Source organism: Lampetra planeri, chromosome 28 (assembly GCF_965212315.1).
Source record: "Lampetra planeri chromosome 28, kcLamPlan1.2.h2, whole genome shotgun sequence".
NCBI lineage: Eukaryota > Metazoa > Chordata > Hyperoartia > Petromyzontiformes > Petromyzontidae > Lampetra > Lampetra planeri.
Window position 1 is genome coordinate 5779371 of NC_136134.1, and position 11908 is coordinate 5791278.

The 11908-nt window shown below is 47.6% G+C and overlaps 1 protein-coding gene across 1 annotated transcript; it reads right to left on the reverse strand.

Moving 5' to 3' along the window:
• Positions 1-999: 999 nt before the first annotated feature.
• On the reverse strand, positions 1000-6039 carry LOC144728260 (calcium-activated potassium channel subunit beta-4-like). Its single transcript, XM_078607568.1, has 3 exons — positions 5903-6039; positions 4351-4546; positions 1000-2436 (listed from the first exon to the last, which is right to left on the reverse strand). Exons 1-3 carry the CDS (start codon positions 6037-6039, stop codon positions 1990-1992), a joined length of 780 nt encoding a protein of 259 aa, XP_078463694.1. The 3' UTR covers positions 1000-1989.
• Positions 6040-11908: the final 5869 nt, after the last annotated feature.

Genomic DNA, 11908 nt, shown 5'->3' on the forward strand with positions numbered 1-11908 from the left:
GTTCACTCCCGACCCTGACGCCTGCTGTATATATTTGGAGTTCGCATGTTCTCACCGTGGTCACGTGGATACGCCATCTTGTTGAGCCATCATTTGTGATAGCGAGGTCGCTTCTGAAAGAGAGCTATTATAGCCCAGTGGGCCTTACAGTGAGGGAAACAAGTATTTGTTCCCCTGCTGATTTTGTACGTTTGCCCACTGACAAATAAATGATCAGTCTATAATTTTAATGGTCGGTTTATTTGAACAGTGAGAGATAGAATAACAACAACGACATCCAGAAAAACGCATGTCAAAATCTTATAAATTTATTTGCATTTTAATGAGGGAAATAAGTATTTGACCCCTTTGCAAAACATGACTTATTACTTGGTGTCTGATCATTTTATAGACTGATAATTTCTTTGCCAGTGGGCAAACGTACAAAATCAGCAGGGGATCAAATACTTTTTTCTCTCACTGTGCCTGGTAAAAATATTTTTTTTATTTTCTTTGTTGATTGAATACGGAGCTTTCATGGTGAAATAGTAAGCACACCGGACTTGCAATGCAGAGGTTGCCGATTCGATTTCCCGGCGTGGCAGGTTGAAACACATTTCGTTACCCCTCCTCGTGCTGTACTGTTTAGCACAGCGGACTTGCAACCCAGAGGTTCGCCCGTTCGATTCGTACTCCCGGGCAAGGCAGTGGCAACAATGGGTCATTTTTATTGAAAAACCCCCCCATTGGATACAACCACAGTTAGTCCGTCAGCTTGCTCGTGTGTGGTAAGTCGAAGTGAGTGCACTGCCAGCTCTGGCAAGACGTCGCGACAATCCGGGGACTCCCTCTTGTGGAGGCTCTTCCGCCAGCAGTGGCGCGAGAAGGGAATTGCAGGGCTGCTCCTGTGCCTTTTGATTAAACAGCGCTCGATGTTGAACATTCAAAAATGCACCCGTAAATAACACAGAATATGCACGAATCTTTATGCAGTGCATTTAATGACATTCTCTGGGAATATACAATGATTGTAATTGTAAAGGTTCACACACACACACTCAACGATCGATGATGTTTTATTCATTAGCAATTAACATTTTTTTAAATCAGTAGCACATGTCCAATAATTAACCGCAGTTATTCATGATTTAAAACTATAATGGTGCTCAGTGAGATGAATGACATGTGGGGATTTTTCTATTCGCTCGTGGGCAAGTGAACCACTGCCTTCAACATCTGCCAGAGGAATGGTAGGAACCGTCCGTTTGCGAGAATAATGGCTGGAACGGTGAGTGTAATGAAATGCTCGATTGGTTCACACTAATAATACAAACGCTCATGATGAGTGCACGGTTACAGCCACCAACATCGATCATCTCTGGGGCATGGCCCGTGGCAACGCTGGAGCCGCCTGCTTGCCCATGAATGTGAACACCAGCTCGCCGCACATGCTGGAATATTTGAACTGAAATGCAACTGAATATTGTGAGGACGTAAAATGAAAGTCAATATGAACTGCATAGAGCAGTAACATAATTACACTATGAGCAGTCATGAAATAACCGATGCAATACTGTTCTATGTTTGGGCCTATTCAATTCACTTCGAAGTGACTGCTCGCTAGAGACGTCTATTGACGGATGACTGAATTACAATCCGGAATCTGTAAAAATCACCATCATCGTCATCGTCGTACTCATATTTACGCGTGGAAAGATGTGCGTTTGTCATTTCGTTTTATCTCAAGAAGCGCCAATAGGAGAACGAGACTCTGTGTACACGGTCGCCTTCCTGCAGTGGCAAGACGGTGCCATCGCAGTCGATGTAGAGTAGTCACATCACATGGACAATTCTATTCCAGCAAACAGTACGACGGACACAAAAAACGGATTACAGTTACCGCAGTTTTCACTTTGTGGCAGCACGTGCAACGCACACTTTAAATATTTTTTTTAAGTTGTTACAAGCGTCAAATCAACACGGCTGTGCGTTGGTGGAGTTCCCATCAGGCTACCTAGCTACGCCCGCCGCTTTCGACCCCAATTTCATGACCTTGGTGACCGGCGAGCCGATGCCAATCGGCACGGCGCCGCCACTGATGCTGCTGACTACCACGCGCCTGCCACTCTGCGGTTTCGACCGCCTGTTGCCGGGGTACACGGCCGAGGTGTGGAACGCGTGGTAGCTGTCGCAATGCTCCTCCAGACGGTGGCTCACGCACAACAACGCCAGGAGCATGGCGCCGCACGACATCGCCGCTGTGGGCCACATCATCCACTGCAGCAGGGCCGTGGAGTCGATGGCCGTGCGGTTGAGGAGCGCGTCGTCCTGATGCACGCGGGCGTTGTAGAAGCATCGGAAGGGCGTGTGGTTGAGGGCCTTGAAGGACGACCTCAGCGGGTCGATCACGGCGTGAGCATCGACCTGGTCCCGGTAGCAACTGGGCAGGAAGTAGCACTGCGGGATGAGGAGGAGGAGGAGATGGTTTAGCGTGGGAAGAGAATGACACCGAAGGAGAGTACGCGTTGGACGTTTGATTTGTCCTCTTAATAATAATTGTAATAATTTTAATTTTATTTTTAGGTAATTAAAATTAATAATAATAAAAAAATGTTTAGGTAAAAATAAAATAAAAAATTTACATTTTTAAATTAAAATTAATAATTGTAATTTTCTTTTTTACCTACGTGACTTTACCGAAAAACCTAAGAGTATGAATCCTTGCAGTCACGAAAGCTTCAAATCTAGAATTAGTTTGATTTGTCCGTTTAAACGTTCGCGACGAAAGCACTGAGCCACGCCGTTCCATCTTAGAATAGGGTGGTGATAAAATGTTGCATCGCTGGTTTTGCTGAAAATCCCACGGAAAAGAAATCTTAACGGACCCTATACCGCTTTTAATCCTATTAAGACGATTTCCTCTAACACACTTCCATCCAATTCCAGTTGGAATGGATGTCGCTAAGGGGTTTCTTTGCGAATGTCAAACAGATTTTTCAAAACGTCCAAACAACTTTGCTTCGGTAGCGATAAAAGTGTCGGTTAGTCAGTAATCCGGCTGTTCATCATTGAGCTGTACCGATGTGTGTCCAGTATGGTGAACTTCTTTCGCACCGTACGTAGCCAATCGGAGGTGCGCTGCGCTTTCAGGTCGTCGCGCGTGTGAGTTTTTGGAATGATTTCCGACGTTTCGCCCCATGTGACGGGAAGCTATTTCAGGAACTGTGCTACTTACTGCCCAGGAACTGAAATAGCTTATTTGTGGCAGCTTCCCTCGTGAAATAAATGTTCTTGAAGCTCCCCCGGCGCTCGGGTAAAAAAATATTGGGGACATTGTGCCAAACAACACGTGGCAGCACAACCGGGAAATACATCCTGGGGGAGCCACCGCCATCAACACGGCACACTCAACACAAGCTCACAAATCGTGCATTGGTGAATAAAGCCTCAACACATTCATCAATACAGACTGCGTTCAGAGTAAAAGTACACGATGGCCGACGTTTCGGGGGCGATGGCACTTCTTCACAGCACACAGGCCAGAGAGGTAGAAAGGCCAGAGAGGTAAATCATATGGTTGGAGGAGGAAGGGGGGGGGGGAAGTAAAGTCGAATGAATATTTTTTAAAGCATTCAAATATTACTACGTGACTTTACCGAAAGAACCAAAGAGTATGGATTCCCGCAGTCACGAAAGCTTAAAATCAAGATTCAATCAAATATTGTTTTTTTTTTGTCGAGAAGGAGGCTAACCTGTTGGCGATGATGATTAACGAATCCACGCAGGCCTCCTTGGAACCTCAACCTTGAAAGTGTGTGTATTTGTGGTCGACTTAGCCTTAAAACGAGTACCTGCTGCGTTGTGTAAACATCGCCACGCGGGAGACAAAGGCGACCTGACGTGGTGCTGGCCACCCACCCACCCCCTCGTGTGCCGTACCGGCCATCATCGGTGCTCGCCAACAGCACTTGCCCCAACAGTTTGTTACGGTATTCTTGGTTATTTCGGTAAAGGCACGTAGATAGAAAAAACAATTAAAATTGAAAGAGTTTTTTTTCTCTCCGCCTGGTGAAGACCGCTTGTGTTGCGATCAAAACATCGTGGGTTTTTTGCATTTATTATTTTTAATTAATTGTAATTTCATTTTTATTTTCTATCTACGTGACTTTACCGAAAGAACCAAGAATATGAATTCCTGCAGTCACGAAAGTTTTAAGTCAAAATGTATGTTACGGCTATACGGAGGGGTTATTTGTCTTTTGTCTCTTTGAATTTCCATCCTGGGCTATTAAACGTCGTGAGTCGGTGTGGCCCTTTGGCAGCCCCCTTGCCATTTAGTCCGCTCCTCTTGAGCGAGGCTGGCGCGCGCACCTGCGAGCTGGAGGATATGGACTGCTCGTCGCGATGCAGCAGAACTTTGCGTCCCCACGGCGTCACGTTGACGTAGACCTGCAGGCACGGGTAGGTAGAACGGCCCTTGCAGTAGGGGCCGCACTCGAAGGCGCAGTCAATCCACTTAGAGATCTCGGCCGAGATCACCGTGCAGTTCGCCTCCTCGCTGCCCTGGCTGCGGAGGAAATCGGGAGCACAGCGTTGGCACGCAATGGTCCGACCGTGTCCGTCCATTATGAAGGTCGCACTCGTTACGCACGCACAAGGTGCTTGCCACGAATGAAAAACCACAGTGACTTGCCGATCTCGTCAAAGGAGCACGAAACATCACGCGAACTCATCACTGCATCGTGCGCTTTCAGATGCGCTTCTGCGGCAGTCTGGAGCGCTCTTCCTTCCGATATTAGGAAGCCACTGGAGCAATGCACTTATAAATCATCTAGAAATTGAAAGCTAATTTATTTAGAACTGCTTTTTGTGTGTGTTTAGTTTATTGTACTTCCCCCGCACCTCTTAATTAGCACCACCCCCGGTTAGTATCGCTCTCTCCCTCGGTGTCCTCTCCTGCCTGGGAGGGCAGCCCTTCTCCTGAACGGGCACGGGTGGCCAGCTTGGTGACCGGGGGCCTGGCTACGTCCAGTGCGAAAGAAGTTCAACATACGTCCATAACATACAAGGCTCCCTGTTGAATTTCCGGACCGCAACCAAGGCACGTGTCTCAAGTCGCTACGAAGGAGACACGTTCCGAACTGACCACGATGGGAAAATAAATTCAACACATTTGTCAATAATTGCCTCAAAAGGAGACAAATAAACGCATGTGACATTTAAGGCAAATGGTGCATCTTCAGTGCATGCTTGTGTGTGCTTCGTAAGAGGGGCAATTGCCTGAAATGTAAACTATTGATTTGAAGCTTTCGTGACTGCAGGAATCCATACTCTTTGGTTCTTTCGGTAAAGTCACGTAGGTAGAAAAATCATAGATCACGACGTTTCGATCGCAACACAAGCGGTCGTCATCAGGTGGGACAACCACATCACGATTGCTTGTGTTGCGATCGAAACTTCGTGATCTATGATTTTTCTACCTACGTGACTTTACCGAAAGAACCAAAAAGTATGTCAACTATTCTATACATACTTATACATCTTCCCTCCCCTTTTATGGTAGCGTTGTTGACAAACGTGCCCGATTGTTGCTGTTTGTGCTTGTCCAGCACTAACCAATGCAGCTTTACCAAATAATTTGACCAAAATAGGTTCCATCTGCTTCTTCGCATATACAGGTGTGTTAAGGCTCGTTGCCGCCGTGTTAATGGTCAGCACAGTGAGTGGGCTTGCAACCCAGAAGTCGCGCCCGTTCGATTCTTTCTCCCGGCACGGCAGTTGCAACAATTCTGGCACCTTTCATGGGTCACCTCCTGCCTCTGTCCGCCCACCCAGCAGTATAAATGGGAACAGTCCACAATGAAGTCCAGCAGCAACAACAGCAGGGTCGTGTGTGGTGGGGGTGAAGTGTAGGCACTGCCACCTCTTCAAAAACGTCTGACCAGCGTGATAAAGTAGATCGACCCTACTCTCCCCAGAGGGTCTCTCGAAGAGTTCCTTCTCGTGGGGGCCCCCTTCCGCCAGCAGTGGCGCGAGCAAGCAATTGCGGGGCTGCGCCATTACCTCCTCGACGATTACGAGGAACGCACGGGTGACGTAATGGATTAAAAATGACACGGTTATAACCTTAATATGAATTTCAAGGGGCACTACATTTTCTGTTTAACCAGGGCCCACAATTTACGATAAGGACATCCCCTCCCCCCTCAAATGCATGATTCAATGCAGGTATCATGAGCGTAAAAATACGTTTTAATCAACAACTTGCTTAATTATTGCACAGGATATGAAAACCACATTTTAGTTGCCTTTACGTGCAGGTATTCGGTGATTGGAGACACCTATGTTGTACACTTGAAACCCCAGTTTAACCATGGCCAACTGCCCAGATTTGAACACATGATCTCTCAACGGTGCTGATGGAATGCTTGGACATGGGCATGCAACATAGCAACGTCATCCTAGGACCCCAATGCGCAATGCATGGTAAGCAAGAAACAAAAAGAGAACCAGGACAACTGACCACTCTAAAGAGGTAAGGCCACTTTAAAGAGATGCTGCATCGTTATGAGCTACAGTTGTAATTGTTGTTGTAATATCTACATAGACTATGCATGTACATGTGTAAAGACAGTGCGTCAACTAGGAGACGAGTGGTGACAACAGGATAGGGAGAGTGAAGGGATAATTGCAAGCTCTAGAAAGGTTCGGGAACTTGCCGGAGAGTTCGAGAAGGAAAGGCGACCCCAAGGGCGGGGGTTGGTCACGCCGGGGATAAAAGAGGGGCAAGGAACGAGGTTCGGGGCTGTCTAGTGCGAACTTGGGACCGTCGTCGCTGTCTTCTCGTGCTGACTGTCCGGACTGTCTTCACCGTCTCCACATCGGCACTTTCGTGCTGCCGCCCTCCTAAGCCACGTTAAAGTTCCATAAAATAACCCTCTACAGTTCGAGTCTGAAGTCTTTACACATGCACAAGAGTGAGATGGATTGTGGCATCACGGGACAGTGAGCGATGGCGATTGGGTCAGAAGTCTGTTCATCCAGCAGTGGCTAAACAATGGCTGACAATAATGATGATGATTATTATGTGAATGTATTTGTATGATGTTGGAAATGTGTGTGCGTGATACGGTAAAAGAAAACACACCCTGAAATAAGGTGACCGAATTTATTGAAGGGCTCGAATTTATCGAAGGACACCCGGTGAGCTGGCAGCCCCTCCCACTTTTACATAACCACGCCCAGGCAACCGCCTAGCACCTCCCACACAGTGAGCGGATTCGCTCCTTCTGCTGGCGGCCCCAAACACTACAGCTCGTCTCATAATAATAACAAAAAAATGTCAACTTGTAGCAACCCAGTTTTCACACTCAATCTTTCAAGACAGGGAACGTGACTCGGAGGCACGAAAAACTACAGACAAGCGGCAAGGCAGCCAGCCAGGCGGTGCCAACAATTGGGTCGAAGTCTGCGGGCCGGAATAATATGAAAGCGTTATCGGCCAATGAATGCGTGTTTACATGTGGGAGTAAACCGTAGCACCCGGAGGAAACGAACTGGAACAGGTGGAGCCCACATTTGCCGGTTCATAATCTCCTGGAAAACCAGGATATGGCACCTTCTCGATGCCCATTGGAAGAAAGTTTCACAGCATTTGTGCGATCCAACAAACCTCGCCTACACAGTGCTGAATTACAGATGTGCACCACCATCAGGTAGCCCCACCCACTACTCAGGTAGCCCCACCCACTACTCAGGTAGCCCCACCCACTACTCAGGTAGCCCCACCCACTACTCAGGTAGCTCCACCCACTACTCAGGTAGCCCCACCCACTACTCATGTAGCTCCACCCACTACTCAGGTAGCTCCACCCACTACTCAGGTGGCCCCACCCACTACTCATGTAGCTCCACCCACTACTCAGGTAGCTCCACCCACTACTCAGGTAGCCCCACCCACTATTCAGGTAGCCCCACCCACTACTCATGTAGCTCCACCCACTACTCAGGTAGCTCCACCCACTACTCAGGTAGCCCCACCCACTACTCATGTAGCTCCACCCACTACTCATGAGTCGAGCATGAAGGCATACAAATACTGAACTCGGGACAACATCCCAATTCTCACAAATATTTCATGGGGACCAGGGACAACGTTTCTGAAACCACCGGGCCTGTCCCGACGAAAGCAAACAATTTAGAAGCATGAATCCCTGAAACGTTCCTGCTTATCGATCGACCAACATCGTAACAGACGCACCCGTTCATTATGGGCCGGAGTACCAAGGTCCCCACGATGAAGTACATGATAATTGAGATCGCCACCATGATGAGTCCCAGCAGCATGGTACGCATCTCAGCGGCGGTCATCTGCTCCTTGATGGGAGCCTTGACCCTGGGGGCGACTCTCTCCATCTCTTGCTCCTGTACCAGCTGATTGATCTTCATGCTGTGTGGAGAGCATCATAAGAAGAGACATGATATTCATCTTCTTGGTTCTTTCGGTAAAGTCACGTAGAAGGGAAGTAATAAAATAATACAAATAAAACATAATAAAATTATTCTCACGACGTTTCGGCCACAACGCAAGCAGCCGTCCGTTTTTTTTCATGCTTCACCTGAGGACGGCTGCTTGTGGTTGTGGCCGAAACGTCGTGAGAATTATTTTACTATGTTTTATTTTTATTATTTTATTACTTCCCTTCTACGTGACTTTACCAAAAGAACCAAGAAGATAAATCCCTGCAGTCACGAAAGCTTTAAATCGAAAAATACATGATATTGTTATTATGAATATAAAACACATGCGAACAGCCATTGGGCGAAAGCAACACGTCACGTATGGTGCTGGCCACATCACCCACTCGTACATCACGCCGACCTTAATACGTGCTCGCTAACAGCAATTTCCCCATGGCTATAGTGTGGATCTTCGTCTTTGGGTGAATGTGAACCCTTCGGTGATCCTCCTAGTGGCGTTTGGCTAAGCATCGAACAAAGACGGGCACTGCATCGGGCGCTTTCAGATGCGCTTCTGCGGCCGTCTGGAACGCTCTTCCTTCCGAAATTAGGAAGCTACTGGAGCTATGCTCTTTTAAATCATCTAAATTGAAAACTCGTTTCTTTACAACTGCTTTGTGTTTGGTTTGTTGTCCTTCCCCCACACACCCGATTAGCATGGTTGGCTGCGTACATTGCGAAAGTAGTTCAACATACATACATATATACATGAGAGTGCTTGTTTGTCTTTGTCGAGGCTTGCATCGTGTGTATGTTGAACTTCTTTACGTAGCCAACCATGCTAATCAGAGGTGCGGTAAGGTATGCCAGAAGACCCGAGTAGAGGGCGCTGTGAGAGAGAATAGCGACCTTGAACCTGATCCGGGCAGTGACCGGGACATAATTGAGTGATTTGAGTGCATATCACGTCAACATGCCCACTAACATCTGTTGCTGGAGGCACTTCAGTTTTCCACTTAGTATATCGGGAAGCCATTGAGTTGATCGCCAAACTGGTTGTCCCATTGTGAGCTTTCCCCGTCACATGACAGACGAGGTGAGTCGGCGTGTCCGTGCTCGCGACAGTGCACAACAAATGGTTCCGCAGTCGCTTAAAGTTTGTCGACTTTCTTTGTTGCTGTCCGCATGAGTATGGCGTTAAAGTAGGGTGCTACGGTGGCGAGATGTTAACTGGCTCACCCTGGTATGCAGGAGGTCGTGGGTTCTATCCCAACCCTGACACCTGCTGGGTGGAGAGGGGAGGGTGGGGAGGGGCTGGGTGGGGAGGGGAGGGTGGGGCTAGGTGGGGGGGTGGGAGGGGTGGGGCTGGGTGGGGAGGGGCTGGGTGGGGAGGGGAGGGTGGGGCTAGGTGGGGGGGTGGGAGGGGTGGGGCTGGGTGGGGAGGGGCTGGTCACCCCGTGGTGCCCTTATGAAACTCAACGTTTAACCTACTCACGCCGGCTTGTGCCCGCCCTCACAGGCGGGCATATTTGCGAAATGCACCACGCCGCCGTTGACCCTGGCCATTCACCGAGCAACCAAACGTTCCTACCAGCTCCCTCCGCAGGAATGTGTTTGTAAAACATGAATAAAAAGTCCATCCCATGTGTTAGTGAATTTTTTTTAAATATTTTAGGCAGGAAATGAGTTTTCAAATTTTTATTTTTTTTCTGGGTTGGGACCCCCAGACCCCCTGGAAGATTTGGTCCCCCCCCCAATGTTTACTCCATGGCTATGGCCTTGGTAGAAGCCAGCGATGGACAACGCTTGGCTAAGTGTGGTGGAATTCAATCGTTGCCCAGTCGGAGTACTTTGGATGTACATGAGTTTAAAAGAAGATCATTGGACCAGAACCAGCGCTCCAGTTTAGAGGTGCAAACTTCCCGGGTTCTGTATATTTGGAGCAGCAATTATGACTGCGAAGAGCTGAGTATTACCGGAAATAGGTGCGGCATTGGACAGTGAAGCGGTCAATGCGGCGGTCGAATGGCGAAAGATACGCAGCAAAAGAGCATAGATATGACAGCGGTCAACGTGGAAACAGAAGATGAGGAGGTTCCAACCGATACAACAACTTCCACCTTTTTATATATATAAATATATCACACCAAACCAATATGCCGTGGTACTCCGCACTCCTAGTAAATGATAATTCTGCCCAATGTGTTTTAAGAACGTTACCAACAATGCATCATTGAGATAAAAAAAACACATTCCTGCGGAGGGAGCTGGTAGGAACGTTGGGTTGCTCGGTCAATGGCCAGGGTCAACGGCGGCGTGGTGTATTCCGCAAATATGCCCGACTGTGAGGGCGGGCACAAGCCGTCGTGAGTAGGTTAAACGTTGAGTTTTATAAGGGCACCACGGGGTGACCAGCCCCTCCCCTCCTCACCCAGCCCCACCCCTCCCACCCCCACCTAGCCCCACCCTCCCCACCCAGCCCCTCCCCACCCTCCCCACCCAGCCCCTCCCCACCCTCCCCTCTCCACCCAGCCCCACCCCTCCCATTTTTGGATGCACGGACGGACACAACAATCCCCTGTGGGCTGGTGTAACCAGGAGGTAGCTACCAGTATAACCGCTCTTGTATACTCGTCTGCATTCCATGCCAATATCTTGCACACACATCCATCACTTGTTCAGACTGTGTTATGTCTACAGAGTTTAGAGCACAAGGTGCTACATACGCCTGAGTAGTTAATGTCGTATTACAATATTATCCACAAATAATATTACATACACAAATACAATATTACATACAAATAATGTGAAACACAAATAATATCGATTAGTTGGTAATGGTGGTGCGTCGGCAGTGATGCAAAAGTACAATATTTCTTGCCACATGTATCTGCATAGTTGAACACGCAGGCTTTCGCGACCAAAATCATCCACAATAAGAGTTTTTTTTTCGGTTAGATCGCGCAAAAATATAAATGTGTCGTTAAAACCCGCCACCACCCGACACAGCCAACTAGTAAGGGTTGTCACGTAAACAGAACGTGCCAATTCGTCACGAGTACAGCACGCCGGTGTGTTGGAGAGCCACATTTATATATTTACGCGCTCTAACCCAAGAAAACTCTATTATACCTGCATATTTGATAATCTGCAGCATAGTTGTAACTGTCAACAACACATCACAGCACATATATTTAAGTGTAAAATAGCTAGAGTTATATTCGTGCAAAAGCTTATTTAAGATTAGGCTGTGTTATACTCTCATTGTATACTTGAATACAGTACAGTACTAACAACGTAATATAATATATCTGTGATCACTCACACATAGACGTAGTGACGTACATTTAAATAATGTTGTCATTAATAGACGACACAATACCACACAACTGAAAAAAATTATTTCACAACAAACAACTGCTGAAAATAACCCCCTATTAATTACAAACGTGTTCATATGTGAACTCTG

Bases quoted from the DNA above. Each gene is read 5' to 3' on its own strand.
- LOC144728260 (XM_078607568.1), bottom strand. From the start codon at position 6,039: ATGGCGCAGCCCCGCAATTGCTTGCTCGCGCCACTGCTGGCGGAAGGG. The intron at 4,547-5,902 runs GTGGCAGTGCCT...TTTCCTCCGCAG, and splicing joins GGTCAGACGTTTTTGAAGAG to CCAGGGCAGCGAGGAGGCGA. The intron at 2,437-4,350 runs GTGCGCGCGCCA...CTCATCCCGCAG, and splicing joins CCATATCCTCCAGCTCGCAG to TGCTACTTCCTGCCCAGTTG.